This window comes from Phasianus colchicus, chromosome 8 (genome assembly GCF_987193195.1).
Source record: "Phasianus colchicus chromosome 8, bPhaCol1.hap1.1, whole genome shotgun sequence".
NCBI classification, from domain to species: domain Eukaryota; kingdom Metazoa; phylum Chordata; class Aves; order Galliformes; family Phasianidae; genus Phasianus; species Phasianus colchicus.
The window spans coordinates 5,857,292-5,880,197 of NC_143443.1; the positions used below are offsets into that span (position 1 = coordinate 5,857,292).

The 22,906-nt window shown below is 39.8% G+C and overlaps 2 protein-coding genes and 1 long non-coding RNA gene across 3 annotated transcripts in view; 2 read left to right on the forward strand and 1 right to left on the reverse strand.

Annotated features, from left to right (window-relative positions):
- CHAT (choline O-acetyltransferase) overlaps positions 1-10,248 on the forward strand; it is a 31,180-nt gene extending 20,932 nt beyond the window's left edge. The window contains exons 11-14 of the mRNA XM_031602570.2: positions 812-953; positions 4,053-4,115; positions 7,992-8,129; positions 9,876-10,248. Coding sequence (XP_031458430.2) covers positions 812-953; positions 4,053-4,115; positions 7,992-8,129; positions 9,876-10,124 — 592 coding nt within the window. The 3' untranslated portion in view covers positions 10,125-10,248. The remainder of the gene's footprint in view (positions 1-811; positions 954-4,052; positions 4,116-7,991; positions 8,130-9,875) is intronic.
- A 2,178-nt stretch (positions 10,249-12,426) lies between these two features.
- On the forward strand, positions 12,427-15,677 carry C8H10orf53 (chromosome 8 C10orf53 homolog). The gene is made up of 4 exons (XM_090144643.1): positions 12,427-12,430; positions 13,017-13,091; positions 14,470-14,636; positions 15,612-15,677. Exons 1-4 carry the CDS (start codon positions 12,427-12,429, stop codon positions 15,675-15,677), a joined length of 312 nt encoding a protein of 103 aa, XP_090000769.1.
- A 2,897-nt stretch (positions 15,678-18,574) lies between these two features.
- On the reverse strand, positions 18,575-22,152 carry LOC149916995 (uncharacterized). Its single transcript, XR_016468524.1, has 3 exons — positions 21,871-22,152; positions 21,350-21,536; positions 18,575-20,616 (listed from the first exon to the last, which is right to left on the reverse strand). It is a non-coding gene; the product is annotated as an uncharacterized LOC149916995 (long non-coding RNA).
- Positions 22,153-22,906: the final 754 nt, after the last annotated feature.

Sequence of the window (22,906 nt, forward strand, 5' to 3'; positions counted from 1 at the left end):
CTGAAGCAGTCTTTAGCTAGCCAAAATGAACAGATGCCTAACACATTTTGTGTATCCATAAACATTTGTTAAACACCCATTTTCCATATTCCATTTACCGAACTCCAGCAATGGCCTGGTCCAAGATTTTCATCTAGATCTGAGCTACAATTTAAATCTCATGTATTTACAAATGAAAGAAAGAACAACAACAACAACAAAACTCGGGAGGCAGTTATCTGATACCTGAAACTCTTGACTCAACAAGAACTATGTAAAGCACAGTAGATCTCCTGAAGCAAGACATGGTACCTCCATACTTGGTTCCAAATTAAACAACGACCCATGTTCTATTTGCAGTGCAGGCTTTCATTCCAGCTCAGTCTCAAAAAAACATGCTTTTCTCCTATTTCTTTCCTCGCAGTCACACTGAGTTTGTAAATAAAGCATATTTCATCCCTGTGATTAATTAGACAATTATTTTATGATGCAGTACGAATAAAACATTCCTTGAGATCTATCCATAGATTTTAGTTTTACTAGCCTTGCTTTCACACAGCAAGTCATTTTTTTTTTTTTAACTGGCAATGCATAACTAAAATATGAACAGCTGTATGCAGCTCCTCATATCAGAGAGGAATGAGCATTCATCTTTTTTAAGTTTCTTACACAATTCTATCAGCACTAAGATGAATACTATATAAAATTTTAAATCATGCCTGTTACAATAAAATTTACCAAGCCTGTATTTCTTTTAATCTTTACGATGCCTTGAAAATAATTATTCTTTGGATTATTATTATTTTTTTTTTTTTTTACTTTTTTCTCTCAGGTGCCACAGGAGACTTGTCCCTACCTATGAAAGCGCTTCCATACGCCGATTTGATGAGGGCAGAGTTGATAATATTAGGTCTGCTACATCGGAAGCATTTGCTTTTGTGAAAGCAATGGTTGATGACAAGCCAGCTCTGTCGGTATGTTGGTCTGGCTCCTTCTGCCTTCCTTAACAAAACCCTAAGCAATTAAATACATTTGTGATTCCCAATCTCTCACTTTTTAACTGTTAGTTGAGAACATAAAGGCATAGCACAGAACAACTGCTCTCACAGGATTTTGCTCTTTGTGCAAACCAACTGTTAATCTGAATATTTATTCATTTAACTGAGCATACAAAGGATTCAAAGCCCTAGACATGACACTGAAACAAACAAAACATCTGATATTAGACTTAATATTGCCATCCAAATGATCTATCGCCTGGTCCAAATATCTAGGCTGAACATGGAAAGCTCATGGCCATTATACTACTACTCCAGGAGAAACGCCTGGCTGCTCCCCTGCAGCAGCAGATAGCTCAGTGGCAGGTCACAATGTGCAACATGGAATAATTCACATGTTTTCATTCCAGTGGATATCTTGTGGCTCACCTTTTTGATTTTGAAGTCACGTTTCTGCCACATACACATAGTATTCTGGGATCTCCAAGAGGGCTGAACTCTCATGATGGAAAAGCTTTCATGATTTAAAAAATAAAAAAGCATAATAAAACAACGCTCCAAACTGTCCTGACATCACTGTGCAAAAATAAGGATTGTTACCTTTCTTTGAGGTGCTACCATCTGTTTTTCAGGAGCATGAGTACACTGTATGTTAGATGGCTGTGCAAAGAGGTGCAGCTGACAGAGCTGAAACAATAGCTGCATGAACAGCTCTGTGCCCATCATCCCTGCAGAGCCTCCCTCAGCATCTCTCTGTGTGCCACTTCCACTCATTGCACTTCACTGCTGTACAGGGAATTTCCAGGTGGCTGTTTGGATGCAACAGGCAGCCACAGCTTAAACTATTTTGCAGAGAAAACCAATCTAGCTGTTCTGCAGTATCTAGTGTAGCTTCAGTAGAAATATTGCTGGGCTGTAGATTATGCATAAATTACTGAAACAATGTAAACCAAGCTCTAACACCCCAGAAGACGAGGGAAAAAACTGTCCAGAGAAGTAGTCACCATTTCATGGCATTTTCAATCTCCTTCTGGTTCCCATATCTAGAATTTAGCTATTGATGAAGACTTGACATAACATGGGTCTTGAACAGTTCCCATGTTATAACAGTAGCTCAAAGGAGAGCAGAGATAATTTCCTCTGCTGAGTGAGTAATTCAGGGCAGAATGTGACCATGCTATTACTCATAATAGTGACCACCACGTAATAGGCAAGGAAAGGCTGATTTGTTATCAGTCTGACTGCCCACAACACAGCTCTTTCTGGTACTCCATCAGAAGCTGCTGCCAACTTTAAACACTTTTCCCTCCACATTTGGGTGCCCGGCTGCAACCCCAGCACACATGCCTGAACTTCTAGAAGGAGCCAGTCTGCTCGTGCTATGTTTTTGCCACATCCTTTTTCTCTCCAATAATCTCTTTCCAACATCCTTGGTCCAAAACTTAACGACTTCTGCAGTTCTCTCAAAGCTTCAGCATTTCCCGTTGTTTTTACCACTCAAAGGTAAGACTGTGCCAATGTTTGACAGCATCCTGAGCTGTACTGCTTCAAACACACAAGCGGAAAAATGTCAAGCCAGTCTAGGAGGAGCTCAGTCTTACCCTCTAAGTCTTTATATTTCATGCTTTAGCAGTAACAAATAAGGAGAACAATGCTACATTTCTCCTGGGGAAAAAAAAAAAACCTACAAAAAAAAAGCCCTACAAGTATAATGCAAACCAATCCATCGACTCCTTGTCTATTGAGAGATGCAAAGAGCATTTAAAACTGGCTGGCAACTGTTCCTTCCCACAAACTTCAAGAATACAGATATCTATAATTTGATTTTTCCAAAACACATACATATGATGATTTTAGAACCTTTAGAAACAAAACTCACGTATCTATTTCAAGATGATTTCTTTAGATCTGCAGAATGCCTCTGGATGTGATGGGGTTAATGCTGGTATTTTTTTGGAAAAAGAGGTGGATCACTTGGTCTAAGTAACCTTGGACTCCTCAGAATATTCTTTGCTAATAGCCGTTAATCCAAATCAAGTTAGAAATATTTTTCTACCCAATGCTAATAAAGATTATCTTCAAATGCTAGCTTGAACAGTCACCAAAGATTGATCAAGTCAGATTGATTCTCTAGCAGGAGAAATATCTCATGCTTTTGACACTTGCTGTAAAAGAGGCAGCATCTGACACTGCAGAGATTGCTGGACTAGCTGTAAATTCATCAGATTTAAAGACTGCATGCGGTAACTTAATCTGTATAAAGGAACTAAGGCCTGGCTCTAGCCCTGTGTAAAAAATATCAGACTGTACTTTGAAGGTCCCTGGTGGTGGCCTTGAATTGCTTCTAAAATGAATTCTTTGTTAAAAAGACCATTTATCGTCCATAGGAGCTGAAGGCCCCCTGTTCATCTGGAGACCCAGCCTCTTCTGGCTGATTCAGGGTCTCCCAGTGTTGCATCTTCTGCCTTGATGTACAGCAGGGCAGCATTTCTTAGGATCATTCCGTTCACATGAAAGCCTGACTTTTGACAAGACTCAAAATTTACTAGCCTGTTATCTGAAATTTGAGGCATATATGTAGGGTAGAACAGCCTTGAAAAATCCTAGATGCCTTTTCACACAGGGGAGTAATTTTTTTTTGACCAGCTAGTAAAATATCAGTAATGGTTTTTCATTAATTTCACTGTCACTGTCCAAATAAAGCATTTCAGAAAAGACGCCCGGCTCTTCTGAAAACGCTGAATTACATTAAGCAGTTCTTTTCTTACTTCAGATGCAACAATTCAATTAGTAACAATCTACATGCCCAAAATTCATGGAAAGGAACCGCAAATCTTACTCTGGCCTCAAACAAACGACCACCAATTCCCTCGTTCAAGCCTTGCACAACCATACACCATTACTGAGTAGGACAATGAATCCTTCTGGCTTTTCAACTGTAAGGAATACTTCCACCTGAGCAAGGAGCAAAGGACATTTGAGAGTGCCTGCTGTTTGGCTGCAGGTTAATTGATGGAAGATACGATCTCTTTGAGAGTTCAGGCAATAAGAGATATATTTCAATTCCCCCAACAGGATTCTGAGAAGATGCAGAGATTTAAGGATGCAATTGCAGCTCAAACTAATTACACTATTTTGGTAAGTAAAACGCTGCTTTGCCTGATTAAGAACTTTTTCTTTTTTTTTTTTAACCTTCCAATTGAATTATGAAGATACGGTCATTAACTGCATCAGAAAACATGCATATCTCAAAATACAAAAATACTCGTGTCCCAGGAAAATTTCTCATGACACCCTCCAGAAAGCTATATTTGACCAATTTTACTTGAAAATAAAAATTAAAAAAAAAATTAAAAAAACACCTCCTGGAAAGGAAAATAACAAAATTTTACAGAAAACTTAGTGGCAAGCCTCCACTCTTGCACATTATCTCACTTACTTGAACTTTCATGGAACATAACACTCCGCATCCATCATATTCACAGGGAATGTGCATTTGTCAAACATTAATTATTTGTATTAGTGTCATAGTTAGGAGTCTCAGCCGTGAATTAGGATTCCATTAAGCTTTGCACTGTACGAAGTAACAACGCAAAAGTGTCTTTAAAGAGAATGCAATCAAAACATAACCAAGGTTTTTTTGTTGTTGTTCAGTTTCTATTGTTGGTATTTATTGTGGTGGTGTTGTTTTTTTTAAATAAGTATTGAAGGATTTGCATTTGCTACTCAGATGAGATAAACCTGTATACAATAAGCTCCTTGGGACCATCATGAAATATTATCTATGCAGATAGCCAAGAGAAGTGGCAATATGCTATTCTAAGTTGAAGTAGCAGTGGAACAACCTATCAGACAAGAAGTAAGGAAGGCATAAAAGCAACTGACTTCACTGCTGTGTAACACGTGAGCAACAGAACTGCAATTGTAAATTCTAGATCTTACAAATTTACAGGTACTCAGACCCATAAGTTATAGCATTACATGTAAGCTCACGAGGGCTGTAAAACATTGGAAGCTTCCTGCCCTCCTCATAACAAACTGTGCATTTCTGTAGGTTTCTCTTCCCTAGAGGTGAGAGGTCCTTATCTGGGACTCGATCCTCAGCTGACAAAAGCAGTCACTTGGATTAAATCTGTGACCAGAAGCTGGGAGCACAGCTCATTAGATGGACTTGTATTCTGGAAAGCAGACCCAAACTGTAATTTATAACGATGTAATCAACAATGAGGAAATAATTAGACTAAGCTCTCTTTTAAAAACTGGAGTGCGATGTCTAACAAAAGAAAGAAGAACCTTCCAATGATTAAATCAGTTTAGTATCAAAAACAACTCATTTTCTGCTGATTAAAAATGAGACAATTCAGCCTAAGTAATGTTTTGTATCACTACGTGCCAAGACAAAGCGCAGACTTGCTCTACAAACAGCCCAGTCAAACCACTCATGAAATTAATAAACGTTAATAACCAGCTATGTTAAGTGAATTTTCTACCCGTGGTTTTGCCTCAGATCACTGCCTAACAAACCCACATTGCTGATTGCTGGTTAAATACTCATAATGCTCAAGAAATCATTAACTTCCAGAGATATACCCAGAGCACTGGAAAGGTGAAACGTTGCTGTAAGGCAGGATTTGTTCCTAGGATTGTGAAATTAAAGAAGCTGGAAAGTAGTTTTTGCTTCAGTGCTAGGAGACTGCATTTTGAAGCTGAGACTCAACATTGTCTCTAAAACAGAGACAAGTCGTACCTTAGGGTAACTATCTCACCTGAATGATCTCAGAATAATTGCACAATGAACACAAGGTACTGTAGGTCACAACCAATACAGTTTCTGTACCTTTCTGCTTTAAAAGTATTTATTTCCTACAAAATCCTCCCTCCAAATCATTGCAGTTCAAAAAAATGCTATAAAATTCAGCCTCAAACATGGCTCATAGGAAAATACTAAAATCACCATAAGAAAATTAATCTATCTTCAAATTTTGAAATACTTCACCAAGCTCCCCTTTCTTTGTCAGAATTTAATTGATGTGTCTTTAAACTGGGGCAAGGCTTCTATGGTCTGACTAAATTGGGTATAACAGACTTTTCCTTTGAAAAACAAACAAAAAAAAGTCTACTTCATAAAGCAAAAAGCAATTTAATGATTTTATTTCCCCTTGTTAGGGCTTACTAGTAGCATTGCTATCTTAAATGTGGAGCTCTAAAATTCAATTTAGCACAGTTTTTTCCAATGCGTTGACTCACGGTTTATTTTGTTAGCCTGTCTCGGCCTCTCTTCAGACATGACATTGATCTATGTTGCAAAAATGTCACTGCTAACAGCCTTATAAATCTTGTGTGATAGCAAAATATTTCCTTTGATTATCAAGTCAGTTTTCCTCCATGGGAAAAACAACGTAAACACTGCCTTGACGTATGCTACCTTTTGCTGCATCCTTGCTTCATCTGGGCTGATGAACAAATGGCCCCTTTACCAATGGGTGCCTACTCCTTAATAAACCAAACAAGATTATGCACTCCCAGCCCCATGCTTCAGGCACTTACTGCTGGTTGAAATGATTCTCCCCTCAAGAGCAAGAACAAGCTTGTGATTTTTGTTATATTTTAATTCTCCCCTTAAGATGGGAAACAAGCTCGTGTTCTCTTTTAAATCCTACCTTCTCTCTCAGGTTGCTTATTTCCCTTGTTACAAGGGATTTACATTACAGGGGTATCTGTTTTGCTCTCACTGTAGCACAACATCCCTTGCTATGCATTTCCTTCTTGTATGACATCAGCCTCCCACCTAAAGCTAAAACTCCATCCCTACAATCAGCGCCCTCACCAGCAAGAGTAAGCCCAAACTGAACGAGTATTCCTGCCTGGTTGGAGCAGCTGAATGCCGTTCTTCAGATGCCAAAATTGTTTCTTTAGAAAACCAAGTCAAAAATTCCTGGAAATGTTCTGTCTGACTGTTTGTCTGTCTGCTCTCTCTACTGACTTGTGATCCCGCTAGCCTCTTCAACTCACATTTTCTAGCACCAAAAAATCTGAAAGCTAATCGAATTCCCTAAATCTATAGTGCCAGTTAGCTGGATAAAGCACAGAAACCCAAGCACAGTAAGCTCCCAGAGAGGCTTACATCAGGCTCAGAGTGGTTAATTCTCAAGAGTTGGCCACCAGCCTGCCCCGTGCTGTCCCACATCTGTTGTTTTCAGTTGTCTCATTTTAACAAAGGTTAAAATAAGGGCTGCCCCTGAGATAATTAAGCTCTTCAATGAAACCCCAGGGGGAGGGGTATTGGAGTACCTGAGCAGTCAGTTAAATATAGAAGACTTTTGCATCCCTAATCCTAGTCCTCAAGTGGTGGGAGATGCTAGTAGACTGTGATAGAACACTGGTAGATCTAACCATTCTATACTTGAAACAGGATCCTTTCATATTGGCCCTACACTGAGGTATAGCAGAAGAAGAAAGATCCTTGATGTCCCTTCCAATTTAAGTTGTTCCTAGTAAATCTGCTAGTAGACATCTACTAGATCTTTACATCTACTTTCATTGAATGATATATACTTCTAGAGTGAGATCCATGCTGCAAGGCATCAAAAGGTTATCTTGATCTTATTTTGAAGTATTGTGGAGCTTTCTTCTCTGAAATATAACCCAAGTGATGCACAGCCAATTTCAAAACACACTTAGAGATTTCTGTTGTCTCCTATGCTCCCTATGCTTCAGCAACTTTGAAAGTTCACTCCATGATATTCTGTTCTGGGAAATGAGCATCTAGAACTCCAGATAACATCAACACATAACATATCTGAAGATCATTCCCTTCCTCATTTTGACAACTTCAAAGCACCTCGTGAACACCTAGTTACTGAGCATCAACAACACATACACTCCAAGTAATGTCTGAACATTCAGGTATTACATTACTCAAACTAAGTTCATCAAACAGGAAACAAGGCAGCAACAGCCAGGAATGCATCTCCATACTCAGCTGAATGCTGGTGTCTATCATGTCGTACACAGGCTATTACTGGAATGGCAATAGACAATCACCTACTAGGGCTGAGAGAAGTGGCACGGGAACACTTCAAGGAACTGCCGGAGATCTTTACAGATGAGACCTATCTGACAAGCAATAGATTCATCCTCTCAACCAGCCAGGTGAGTTTTTCCCCATTCACTTGCTAAGTAACTGATCTGCCCAAGTCTGTGTCTCACAATGGAAGCGATAGACTGGGAAAAAAAAAAATAGTACCACCAAGAAGCCTGCAAAATTCTCCAGACATTTAATCCAGTTTTGGCTCATTTTTCACAATTAGCACAGTAAATATTAACTGAAGTTATTACTTCCCTTGCAACATCACAAAGGCCTGCCTGGAAATTCTGGAAACACACACACACAAATTCAGTAAAATTCACACAAGGGCTTGGTATTTCTACACTTTCCAAGCTACGCATCTTCCTGTTCCCTTTCTTTTCTTCCTTCCCCTAAGGTGCAAACCGTAGTGGCAATTCTTTATGCCAGGGACAGTACGACTGCCACTCTGACAAAGAAAAGCCAAGCACTATGGGGAAATCTTATTCTTGAATGGAGCCACGTTAGAAATCTTCAAGAGCCTTTAGTTATTCTGTGCAAGACTGCAAACCATGCAGATATGCATTTTCCTTTTACAGACATTTTAGACATCTATGGATTTATAGTTATGTACCAGTACACTAAGATACTTCAAGAGCAAACATTACTTCTATTTAACATTCTGAATAAGGAAACATCCTTTGTTGCATACATCCTGGAAATTAAATGTTTCGTTGCATATTGCAGCAGTCCTAATGAAAGAAGAAATCCGTATAAGAATTCATTTACTGAAACTCAAACCCAAGTGCATAGATTGGATCTGTGCAACAAGAAAGACTTACAATATCATGCTGCAGCATAAAACCTTAATAAGTAATTTGATCTTGTCATAATGTTTGCAGGCTTGAGACGTGAGTGAATGTAACCAACACACTACTGCATAAATTCTCCAGGAAACTATCCGTGAGCAAAGAGTGTTTCTGAATAGCTTTATGGCCTTCGGCTGTTGCACAGCAAATTTATCTGACAATTCTATGGCTCTATTAGCAGGACTAATGGCTTGTTCTACACCATTAAAAAGCCAAATGTCATTTGTGAAGGCCCACATACACAAAGTCTGAAGCATAGATTTCTATCACATCTTTTATTTTCTCTAGTAGAATGAGTTTCGTTCTTGTATTATGCCACGATTAAATTGAGAGATAATAGAAATATAGCACCCAGACGCATTAAAATATGCTTTTACACTGCATCACTTTTAATGAAGATTAGAATTAGAATGTAAATTAATATTGAGATGGATGATGCTACTTTCTATAATCCATCACACTCTTCACACTACAAGTTTAACATAACTTTAAAAAAATGAAAATCTTAGAGAAGTTCTAAGCATCTTGCTCTTGATCAAAATTGCATACAGCCTTAGAAATTCCACACCTATCAGAGACATAGCTTCTAGCTGTTCAGCAAATGGAAAAAAAACGTGTATTATAATCTCCCCTGCAAACAATGCCAGTTTTCAAACACCAGAAGACTAACAGAGCGGCCAAATTCCATACTCAGATCGCAGAGCAGCCTTTACCTTCCAAGCATCAGCTCCAGAGTTCTGAAGAAACTGCAGTTCCACAAAAGGGATTCGCTATCACAGAATCATGGGATGGCCTGAGTTTGAAAAGGACCACAATGATCATCTAATTTCAACCCCCTGCAGGGTCACCAACCACAAATGCTATGTTTCAAGCATTTGTTTACGTTTTTCCTCATTCCTAAGCAGCTGATTTCAGGTGCTCTGATTAATCAGACATCATTCCTTACTTTCTCCCTGCAAACAGGTTCCAACAACTATGGAAATGTTCTGCTGCTACGGGCCTGTAGTGCCCGACGGTTACGGGGCATGTTATAACCCTCAGCCAGAGCATATATTGTTCTGCATTTCAAGCTTTAAAGACTGTAAAGAAACGTCTTCAGATATGCTTGCAAAAGCCGTGGAAGAAAGTCTCCTAGAAATCAGAGATCTGTGCAACAAATGCAGCTCTACCGCAGCAAAGTCACTTGCTAAACAAGAGGAAGCCGCACAGTAGTGGAGTGACTGCAAACTCTGAGAAGCTCTGGGAAATATTATCCTGAATCCACCATAAGAAGAAAAAAATGACATAGTTGTTCAAAGGCAAGATAGTGCTAGCGATATATTAGCGTAGAAAAAAAAAAAAAGCCATTTCTTTTACATTGTTGTTGTGAATTCTTACATTTTGTCTTGAGGATCAGCGAGAAGGTTTGGTCTCACTGTCTGAAATGAAGGAGGCAGTAATACGTGTACGTACCATAGTACCAGTTCTAACCATAATTGACTTGTGCCAATTTATTTTCTAAAGAAACCTGACATCTGTATATGGCATGAGTGAAATACTAAAGCACACCAATTAATTAAAACCCCCCAAAATTAGTTCTAAAACATTTACATCTATTCCTGCAAAGTTTTCGTGTAAAGAGGAGGAAAAATAAAAGAATTTCCCCCTACCAGGTATGTTGAGCACTGTAAATAATGAGCTGTTGCCACTAAATCTTGAAGTTAGCATGGGGAGTATTACATAGTCTACTATTTCCAACCTTACAAAAGCAGATCATTTTTAGTAGTGGCCACTGTGTGTTTCTAAATTCAGCAACAGACCTCATAAAATTAGACTAGGGTCTGCACGTTCCCCTAAGTCAGAAATGCTGCAGAATGGTTTAGCCTTTATGCTGGTTTGCACTGGTCTTAAGCCACCCTGAAAGCAGCATGTTGGAGATAAGATCCATCAAAGGGAATTAGGATAAATTTGTCCATAATGAATTGACTTGATTATTTCTTCCTGACAGCGAGCAAAATCCAATCTGACAGAGAAGCAAAGCACAAAGCATAAGTACAATTCAATTCTATTTAAATCTTTTTTTTATTTGCATAGGAATGAATGCTGTCAGTGTGACCAGCAGGAGAGCAGTATGCAACCACAGAAAATCAAAGAGCAATAAATAACTAGAATAAGGAGGCAAACTTGCAAGATGAGGAAGTCTCTAAGATAGAGCGATAAATACCAGTTTAAGAGTACTAGTACTCATATCAGCTTTGCATCATCCCACTTGGGAGGGATTTATATCTTATATTTTCATATCAGATGCAGGGTATCACCTTCTGCAATATACAATAAATTCAGTTGCAAGGGTAATAGAATACTTGGTAATTACCACATTTTCTGTAATATTGCCCAGAGGTTTTCCTCATTATTTCTCTCATTTCCTACAAAACCTTCCTAGGACTGGTATTTTCACACGCCTTCACTCAAGCTGAAATATGTTGCCATGCTTAGCAGCGTTCAGATGGAAGCATGAGAATTTAATTCAGTGACTGACTACAGACACCTAATAACTAACTGAGCACCCATCCTTTGTTAGAAGGCTGCAGCATGCTCTGAAGCCAGGCCAGGGACCTGATGGTGGAGAAACAAAGACTTTTTCTCTTCCTTTGTAGACAGAGCAATCACATGCTTAAGCACTCACAGGTCTGAAAGCAGGAAAATAGATGCACTGTAATCAACTTGAAGCACAGATGTACTTCTAAGAACTCTAGATAGTGACCCAGTAGATTACGTATGTCCACGCTTATTTTATTGCCTCTTTCTAGTCACATTCATTCAATTAAGCGTTCTGCTGGATGAAGTCTATCCACGCCATATGCCAAAGCACAGTGGGCTTAATAATCAATTAGAACGAGTCAGCTATGGTGGAGCAAATCAACTCCGTTTATTTACAGTGATTGTTGGTTTTTTGTTGTTTTTTTTTTTAAGGTAGTGTGTCATTTAAAAATACGTGTATTTCATTACTCCATTAACTAACTAGTCATTAGCCAAAGACTGAATCTACTTTTAGATGATGTAAATGGTACTATGGCATAAAAGCTGCCCCAAAGTTAAAACTCAAATGTCCAATTACCCCTTTCCCAACAACATCAAAAAAAGATGAAAGTTAAACTAAATGTTCACCCAAATATGCCATTCAAAATATGGCTTTGAATTGTTTTGTACTACGATTATGAAAATTACTCCAAAACATTCCCAGTAATTTTGTTCTTCTGTCTTAGGTCACCACAAAGACATTCTGCTCTTTTAACATAAACATAGCACTACAATCTCAAGATTTTTTTTCCGTACAACTCTTGGCAATTATGGCCATACTTTACGGGTATACGATGCTGTGAATTGTTACTTGATTATTTATTAATTTTATTCTAAAGAAATGTATAATTTTATTTTGTATTCCTAGTTGGATAGGTACCAATAAATATTGGTTAAGAAACCTCAGGCTCAGCTCCTGGTACACTTACACTGGACAGTCTTGCATAAGGTTAAGATGGGTAAAATTCACAGCTCAGAGAGTTCCCAGATTGCCAGCAGGAGCTTCATGGGGACTGGGCTTCTTCTCAGCTAACAGAATCCCCTACGCTTATGTTTTATCACTCCATGCTGCACTGCATTTATTAAGGACTTCAGGAAATAGGTAGCTTTCTTAGGTGCTTATATAAACTGGTTCACGTGATAACCAAACAAAATCAACCTGATTTCAAAACCAGTATTGTTATTGTAAGAGTGGGAGAGCCTGCTGCCTGTGGCTGGAGCAGGGCTGAGGCGACGTGCCTGGACTGCAGTGTGGGTGACAGAAGACTCAGAAATATTTTAGTGATACTTTTATTTTTATAAAATAGTATAGATTTATGACAAATGTCTAATAGCCCGTTTGGTTCAGTAGTCCAGTGCTCTATAGAAACATGTTCATGTGTATCTATATGAATATATATGTATATCTGATGTGAAGTAAACGCTGGTAAAAACTACTTCAGCTCATTGCTCTGCCAATAAAGCCATCGGAATGAGCTCGTGGCCTCTCTTTGTCTCCATTAAAAGGGTTTTCAGCCTGACATGAACTCATACAATCTCACAAAGGCTCCACAGCAACAAAAGACGACGGCAAGAAGACAGTGCTGTCTCAGACACCTCAGTGCTCACAGCCAGCACAAGGTAACAGCACGCACCCTTGTTGGGGTCCTGAATCCACAGCCAAGCCATGGCGATGGAAGGAGCAGCTGCTTGGTGTAGAGCTGACAGCGCTGAGATTTTGTCTTTCACCCATTTTGTAAGAGTGAACTAATCGTCACAGGTTGTCATTGCAACTTCCTGGAGAGTAGCGAGAATTGTCTGATGGGGATTGAGCATAGCTGACCAAAAGAAAAAGCATCTCTCAAGGTGAGGTTTGATCGCGCCCTGGGCAACCTGATGTAGCTGTGGTGTCACTGTTCATTGCAGCGGAGTTGGACTAGATGGCCTTCAGAGGCCCCTTTCTACTCTAAGGATTCTATGATTCTCACCTCAAAGCACGAGGCTTTCAGAACTGGACTCCTTCCACAATTAGAATGATAGAATTGCTCAGGTTGGAAAAGACCTTAAAAATCATCAAGTCCAACCACAAGCTAACCATACCACCCTAACTCTAACAGCCCTCTGCTAAATCATGTCCCTGAGCACCACATCCCAAATGGTTTTTAAACCTTCCTTGTTCAGCCATTTGCTGTGGGTTTTCTTGGTGATTTAAACTACCATGCTCAAAGCAGCTGTTAAGTTACCTTTAGGACTGATGTATACTGGCTCAGCCTTAGCACCTAGCTCATAAACAAGTAAAAGGCAAGAGCCTGAATATTGAGTATACAGGAGTCTGGTTCCACTGAGGAATAAAATACTATGGAATAAGGAGAATAAAAAAAAAAAAAAGAACAAAATTAAAATCAACAGACTCCCAGGCATGTGGCATTTGTGTGCTGCTGGAATCGCTTCATCAACAAGTTCTCTTACTTCCCCTGCTCTGATTAGTTTACAGCAACACAATGTACTGTAATAAGCCCAAAACACACCTAATTCAGCTAAACAAATAAGTAGGTTAAGGGAAGATTTTGTCCCTTTTGGCTCAATTCTCAGCTTCACAAAACGCCAGGGCTTTAAACATACTGAGGAATTACTCTTTAAGCAGAAGTGAAATGAATTATGCGTCAATGAACAATTGGGTTATCAAGGTTGTTCACTTAATGTTCCAGCTGTTCTATAGCACCATCTTAATGTTTATCGGAGATTTCTTTTGAATTTAGTCTTATTCCATGGTACTTGCAAATAAATACATTGTGTTTCTTACAGCTGCTGCACCAGTTAATAGCAAATACAAGTACATAATGAATTTCTTGCCTTTTACTGTTAGAACAAGAAATGATGGAGGGTAGAGGCTTCGTTCAAAGGAGATCCATTAACGTAATAACAGAGAGGCCAGAGATTAAAGCTGATAGGATTTATGGGGAGTTCTGTACAGTACTTAGCTACATTAACACTGTTATTTGCTTCTTGCTCCCATAAGCTTGGATACACCAGGAGCTCACTGCAAAGCAAGTAACACAGTATTGCTCACTGCTTCTTTGCCCTTTTCCAGCTGTTGTGCAAGCAGGTGGACACCAACAGATTCTAAAGGAGATACCAGACTACGGGGGGACCGTATTTCACTGCAACATCTTTGACCTGGATTTTGATAAAGTCTCTCATCACATAAAGTCTCTGATTAAAAGCACTTACACTTCAAAGCGAGCACTTCCTAAGGCATAAACAGTCTGAGTTCTGTCAACATAAACTCCTCTAATTTTGCATTACTTTACATTGGAGATGTTTTAAAGGGCACAGACAGAAAGAGACAAAGGTTCTTAAGGCAATACCTGGGAGAGCACTGTCTCATGGCCTTGCCACAGGCACCAGCACACAATTGTAAGAAAACTTGCTAGATTTCAGTCCACAAAAGCATTGGGGCATCCTTTTTCCTTCCACAAAATATGTTTTCTATCCTTGGGTCTTTGGGGGTGTTTTTTGTTTGTCTTTTTTCCAGCTCCTCACCTTCCCCTGGCAAATCAAAGAAAATATCACTGCAGCACCTCAACAGATGCATTATATATACACACACACACCATATATAGAATGTAGTACAGTATCTCCTATAAACACTACATATATACTATGTAATGTAATAATACGTAATATAGCATTACACATATGTAGTATATGTAGTATTTGTAGGATATAAACTGGCAGAAGGGAGCAAAGGGGGCAGTTGTGAAGAGAAAGCAGAAAGCTGACCAAGCAAAAAGATATTTCAGGCACCACAGCATGGTTGGCTTGAACTTCCTGAAAGGAAGGAGACACACCAATAACTGGGGGTACTGCTCCTTCTGGAAATTTCTTCCAACAAAATACACCCTTCTTTGTCCCAGTCACAGATCTATGTTATACTTCTGCCTGCTGAATCACCTCCACTGCTGCATTCACTTTCTGTTTTATTTCAAATCTAGATTAAAACTGAATCAATCTCAGATTATGCAGCTAACAAGAGCAGAGCCAAACTCGGTCCATCTACAGCGAGGGAAACGTAATCTAATATGGATGCTACAATACAGAGTAGAAATATGAAGAAAAAAATTACTTGGATACGTGCGTAAATTGTGCTTTTGTCCTTTAGGAGGTGATGCCAAGTTGGATCCACTTTGTGAAGAAGATAGAGAAGCAGTGTTAAATGCTTACTGATTTACAGGTTCATATTCTCTTTTCCCCTGGTTTTCAGTGAGAAAATTTACTTCTATTACAAAAATATTAAGACACAGTTGGCTCTTCACACTTTGCTGTCTCTTAGTTGAGCTCTAAATAATCTTACTTGTTACACCCAATGTGTTTTCTAGATAAGAATATATCCACATCCTTTTCCAGAACCTGTCACGTGTTACCACGTAACACGAACATCACAAATTTATATAGAACCACAACTCACATGTAGTTCTAATGATTTGATTTTAATTAAAAGAACAGAATTCCTGGCTACCTTGCATTCTTTCAACTTTCAGAGTTTTCTGTGCTAAAGATAATCATTTCGAAGTCAGTAATAGTTGAGGGTCAATCCACACGTATTCAAACTGGAACGCCAATTTGGCTTTTCTCTTGGCAGTAATGATATCTGAAAACATTTTTGCATCATTAGACACAGCCCAAGGGTATGGCCTGAAGGAAGCCAGCATGGCTCTAAGGACAGGGTTAAAGCTGACCGTATGTTATTATTACTAATATTCAAGATATCAAAACAAAACACTGCTTATTCCCCTGCCCATCCCTCTCAGATGAGACTCTAGACTTTGAGGCTTCCTTTTTGCTCCTGACTTATCAACACCTCCATCTCAACTTCATTTAAAAAACATACTGACCAAACAGTTTGCAAGTAGTTGTGTGCCAGAACACTGCTAGCAGGAACAATTTTCAGTCTGGCCCACATTTAGTTATAGAATCACAGAATTGCAGGGTCTTGGGGCACACAAGGCTTGGGGTCTGAAAGAGAAACAGCAAACATCAGGACAATTTGCTTTTTTTTGCAACAGAAGGGAAAAAACATACACAAATTTGAAGTAGACCTTATGGTTTGGTACTCACTCCCCAACCACTACCTGTGACCAGTTGCCATGGCACTGGCAGGCAGCTGGGTATTTGAAGGAGTAGCCACATGGACTGAGGTATTTACATATATATTCTTTTTAATATGTGAAATAACCACTTTTTCCTCAAACTCTCCCTCATTCTTAAGGAGATTATCTGCCCTGCAGATAATCACAGCTGTTTGAGTACAACTGAACAAGCAGACCCAGCCTGGAAGCCCTCTCTGCAGAGACTCCCAGCCAGACTACTGTGATGAAGTCAAATCAGGAGAAAGAAAACAGCAGCAGCAAATTATTCCAGTAGTAACTCCAACTAAATTGCTGCGCGGCTTTTAGGGTTTGACTAATTGTCTCATTAAGACACATTTCAGATCACTGAAATGGATCTCAAGTATTTTTAATCACTGAAAAAATTGTAACTCTGAGAGCTTCTCTCCCTCCTCTCCTCAGCGCTACTTGCAGTGGAGAGCACATCAAGGCTCCTGTTTGATTGGAGCCCCACGGTTACACAGTTGGCAGTCAAATGGCACTAATGGCACAATAACACAATACAACTGAAATAGTTTGCCTCTCAGAGTAACCATCTCTTGTAACAGGATTAAGCTTATCATGTACATTTCCTTATGTTTCGCAAAACGCTCGAAAATTCGACAGCTTTTCCAGTAACTTCTTCAAAAGGGGGTGGGAAAAGAAATTTTAAAAAAGTTAACAAGGAATAAATTGACAGCACTCGATACAAGAAAGAAAAGACGACAGCAATTGCATCAGACACGGGCTGCACAGCAGCACGGTTGCGTGGCACCCAGTCCACTTCTCACGCAGAATGCAACTCCAAAGGCTATGTTTGTCACGTTTAATTGCAGATGCTTTATTGAAACACTTAGTTTAGGAGCTGGCTTGCCCTAGGCAACCTCTGTAACTGATGGAGAGAGGCATCTCCACTGAGCAGCCGAGGTTTCTACTGAGTGCGAGGCTCCTAATTTAAGCACTTTAATATTATTTCAAACCAAAAAGCAAAAAAAAACCAAAAAAAACCAGATGAAGCTTCTTCCTCACACGAGGAGCATATTTCAAAATATTTCATTCCTGACCATCACTCCCAATGGCTAAACACATGCAGCAGCAACACATCCCCTTACCAGAGTTACAGGCATTTACCCAGCACGCTATCAAATTAAAACCAGCAGCCACTTAGTTTTCGAGCAGCTTCTTCACAGGAGCTTAACACAAAGCAGGCACACTATTGCTAGGAGAGGTGTATGCTTCCATGTGGGTCAGCCTGAAAGCCTGCAAAGGCCTAGCAACTGCTTTGTGGAGACAGAAGGAGTGCACGAGAAAGAAACGGTTCCTCACAGCTACTCAGTAAGAGCTGGAAATATATTTGAGAATAAAAAGGATGTTTTGCTTGCTTTAAAGTTACTGCACAATGATAATCATCAGTTTTCCATGGATGCACTGCTGGTCATGTACTTGCCAATACAAAACAGCACAAACCTGCAAGGTTCTCAAAAAAAGTTTGAAGATCAGTAGTGGAACAAAGTAGAAATATTTTAGTAGGTTTGTGGTTTTTTTGTTTTTTTGTTGTTTTTTTTTTTTTTAATGATCAACTGTACAAATGTTAATTTTTTTTTCCTGTTCATTTTGCAAATCAGCAAGCCAACAATTACATTAAACATGTCGACAGCCACAATTTCAATGCTTCATCTTTACACACGAAGAGCCTGGGATCCATTTGGTTAGCAAGCAGGAGGAAGCAAGCACTTCTCCATCTCTATCATCTGATACTGAGATAACACCTTGGAGCCACAGAGATCTCGCTTTCCATTTTCCAGTTCTCTAATAAGAAGTGCTGCACAACTTAGCTGTGCTGCACTTCAAAATTAGAGCCAGGAAATGCTCTCTTCCAATAAATTCTTTCAATTTTTATTTCTGTGTTTATATATTATTGCTTAAAGTATCTTTTAAAAAAGAAACCAACAAACATTTCCGATTCCAGCAGTCCCTTTAAACCATCCAAACCTCCCTTGGTTATTTTCAGGTAGTTTTGCTCCAAGAGCTGGGAACACTTCCTATCAATGCCCACATGCATTAGGAGTGGAAAACACCCAGGAGGATACACGCAGGCTGCTTCTGCTCTGTCGAGGAGCATCTTTACAAGAGTCATTTACTCAGGATAGGCTCACTCAAGTGAGAGACGAGGTGCATTACTAATTTAAGACGAATTTGGAATGTGGCCATTTAAATTTCAGTTTTGATCGATTTTGTAAGGCAGTTTTAAGAAGACAGTTATTCTGCACCCACACGTGGGCACTGTTCAGATGCACATTCACTCACCTATGCACACAGACATACCCATGCTCAGGAAAGACCAAAGTTTTACACATCAGCGGTTTTTATCACAGGCTTAGAAATAAACTCTGAGGACAAGAATATGCTGCAGAGCTCTCCATTTCCTTTGCTTTGGCTTTTGTTAGAGAGATAGGTACCACAAGGTTACAGCCTGCACGAATCTGTTGAGCTCACACAGTATTGCACTCACTACAAAAAATACAGTTTTACTGATAAGTCTGGAGAGAATCCCGAGAGCTGTGGTAGAGACCTGAGAGGTTAAATAAATGAAAATCACACCTCAGACAGCACATCCTTACATCTTCAGTACATAAGAATTCAGACCAATGATGAAGAAGAGAAGGAAGAATATTATACGTGTAGGTTTTTTTGCTGGCAGTCTCTGCAGAAGCTATTTATGTACAGTCACAGACTGACATGCAGACTCAGAGCTATTTTCCCAAAGCCTGTAGAACCTTGTCTAAACAACAGCTTCAGAATGTGTGTGTGTATGTAAATAAATTAAGGAATGTCTGGTTTATAATGAGCAGGGTGTATTCTGGTATAAATAGCACAGAATGCATTAAACAAACACTGTCACATATGACCAGATATCTATTAAACGAGCACATCACGGGAGAAGTTAATTATCTAAGTGTAACTAGGAACCATTTAGAATCACTGGAGATTATGCTGTTTTATTTCTGTTTATCTTTCCTTCTGAATAGGCAGTAGGCTGTTGCAATGAAGAGAGTCCCAGAGCAACACAGAGCTTCAGCTCTTAATCAACCATAAGACAACAATAGTTTGAAATTCTGATCAACCAATAATTTTCTTCCACGTAATTTCAGACAAAATACGCTGGCATGAAATAGCATTTAGGATGTGAAGTTGCAAGATATTTATGGTTCTTTTGATACCTTAAGCTGCTCAGGGGAAGGACGACAGCTTCCACGGCGTATTTTATGTATATGTTTTTGTCAGATATATTACACCAAAAAAAGTACACTCTGACTTCTTCAAAACTGATTGTTAGTGTCAGAGGCTAATATCTCTGGAGTAAAATATAACTTTACTGCATTAACAAGATTTTTCTAGACTTGCAAAGCTACAGTGTTTCAGTCCAGAAATGAAAATGCTAGGTCTGACAGAATGGGATTCTGCTTGAGACATGACATTCACAGGGAAAACCATCCTCTATGCAAACTACCCAACATAGTCAACATGGCAAATGTGCTTTAGTTAAGAACGCTTGTGCAACCCACCCTAACACATAGAACAACTGATGAAGAAATATTTAATCACATATAAATCTTGAAAGCAAGACCAAGCCAATCCCTTTAAATTACTTAAGTACGCTTAAAACCTGTAATTATATATAGCAATAAATATTTCGTCTTTAATAAGCCTATTGGGAGCAGTTTGCCAAACATTTATTTTCAGTTGAGAAGAATTATGTACAATCATTTTATCACGTTCTGAGTAAGACGACTTGCTCCCTTTGACACCCACAGCAATGGAGACACTTATGTGGGGAAATACATATTTCTTCCCAGGGCTCTCCTCTTCCGTAGCCCAAGGAGCAGAGGCATAACCCACATCCAGAGGAAGGACACAGGGGGTGCATATTCAAGCAGAGGGCTGCATCAGAACTGCAGGGAGGAGCACCGAACATCGCTGTCTTTCACCAAGTCCCTGAGCAGACACCTTTAATTTCACTGCAAGACCACGAATATCAGCAAGTTTACAAAAGCATAGGAAGCAGCAAACATTTCTGCAGCTGAAATTGTATTTCATTGTGTCACACAGCATCTTTAGCAATGACAACAATTGTTTTCCCTTCTAAGTTCATTAGGCTTCCATTTGCCATTAACGACTGCTCACTTAAATATCACAAAGGAACTGCCTGGTGCACTTATTAATAATTGAAAACTTTGGAGAAATCTGTGAAATATTTTCTGTCAAAGCTGATAATTTCTAACATAATCTTCTTCCCAAATCATTTTTCTTTTTGTTCTTTTTGGATAGTAAGACACATTTTAAATAACAGGATTAAGAAAAGCACAATCTGAATTAATAGCTGAGAAGTACTATAAAATCAGAAGTGATTTGAAATCTTGCATAAAAATACAATTTGAAAATAGGCAATATTCATCTGATTCCTTCTTTCAAATGTTGCATTTCTTTCAGTCTGCACGGTTTCCTAACACCTTCCATGATGATCAAGAAAACAAAGGCACTTAATCTCTCACACATGTCTTAAATCAGCAAAGTCCCTCAGATTGAGTCTTTCATTGCTTCACAATTGGACTTGGAGAACCACTAAATGATCAAAAATACCAAAAACGCAGAACTAACAGAAATCTTCAGTGCCTTCTGGCTGTAGTTACTCAGCTCATTAAAGTTTAGCACCCAAGAAGGACAGACAGATGCACGTAAAAAAATCCTCACCTGCAGAGATTTGGTGCACTAAAACATTGTGTGACTTCATCAGCACAGAAGGTCTCCACAAAAAGTACTGATCAAAGATCCAGGACCTGCCATCTTGTCCACGGAGGCAGAGGACAACAAAAAGCAGCAGTCCAGCAGATCATCCCTGCCAGCAGATCCCGCTGATGGGGATGATGGTTGCAGCTGACTAAAAGCCAGAATTCCCCCCCACCCATAGAAGGAGTTTTTAGAGCTGTTTTTAAAAAACAACCACCAAACCAAACCATAGATTTTTCCACCATCTTTCACTCAAACACTTCCTCACCTTTTCCACACAAGATCAGCAGTTCTCACGCTACAAACAGCAGTACTTTACATCCTGAGAAGCCTTTGCACACAGCTTGTATCAGAAAGCCAGTCACGCTATGCTCAGCCCAAGGCCTTACAGCCCCCAGCAGCTCTGAGAGCAGCACAAATCCCCCCCCACCCCAGGAAGACAGGACGAGATGCCCAGGCTGATTCCCACCAGCCCTGTTTCTTACCTGAGTGTAGCAACACCAGCAGCTGAGAGCCTGCAGCCTCCCAAAGCCTCCTCCAGAGCACCTTTTGCAGTAGCCAAACTCAGGCTTCTTTGCTGCAGCTTAACTTCACAGCTCTCAGCTCTTCAGGAGCAAAACCGGCAGGCACTGTTCCTCAGGGACCTGGGCAGGGATCTCTACCCCACCACGAGTCAGCAGGGGCCCAGCTACAGCCCTCCTTTCTGGGAAAAATGGGATTGTTTTCAACAATGACTACAAAGGAGATAGAGTCAAAATAAAGCTAGGAGCTTGGCACAAAACCTTGAGCTTTAACCAGCTAGCATCAGGCAGCCTTTAAGTGGCCACCCCCACACAAGCCTGTTCCATCAGCCATAATTAGATGGCCACCTGTGCTGAGGAACTCGTTAGCACCGGGTGCCCTAATGGGCCTCCTTGTGATGCTACTCCAGCACTGACTGTGGAGGTGTCCCTAAAATCTCCTGTTGAATTGCCGAACCAATACACGGGTCAATAGCAGACTTGTTAACTTCATGACAATTCTGCATCTTTTAAGAGGACTTCCAGGCTGGATGTGGCTCTGGGCAGCCTGGTCTGGTGTTTGGCAACCCTGCCTGTGGCAGGAGGGTTGAAACTAGATGTGCCCTTTTCAACTCAGGTCATTCTACGATTCTGAGACTTTCTGGTTTGATGTGATTTTTGAGTGTGCCTGCATTTCATGCTTCACACAACGTTCAAAGCCACGTGTGCCACGGGAAAAAGCTAGATCAAGCAACACATGGCTGCAACATGTGTAAAGGTAACAGTAATCAACAAGAGCGATGCGAGGAAAGGGACTTCCCTTAGTGCATATTTTTTTTGGCATAGGTGCATGATGTGCTGCCTCACCCCCAAATACAGTGAAGTGAATTGATTTCGTATTCCCTGCACTCTTACTTCCTAGTTATACAGCTGTGATTGGAATGCCAGCTGCAGAAGCCTGTCATACTTCAGTTCTTTGCAAGCACTTGGCAAAGATTGTCCGGTTGTTAGTAATGTAAAA

What these genes read in the sequence shown, in the direction of transcription:
- C8H10orf53 (XM_090144643.1), top strand. An exon ending in GTGCTCACAGCCAGCACAAG is followed by an intron (nt 13,092 to 14,469) that starts GTAACAGCACGC and finishes TGCTCCCATAAG; the next exon opens with CTTGGATACACCAGGAGCTC. An exon ending in ACATCTTTGACCTGGATTTT is followed by an intron (nt 14,637 to 15,611) that starts GATAAAGTCTCT and finishes TTTTGTCCTTTA; the next exon opens with GGAGGTGATGCCAAGTTGGA.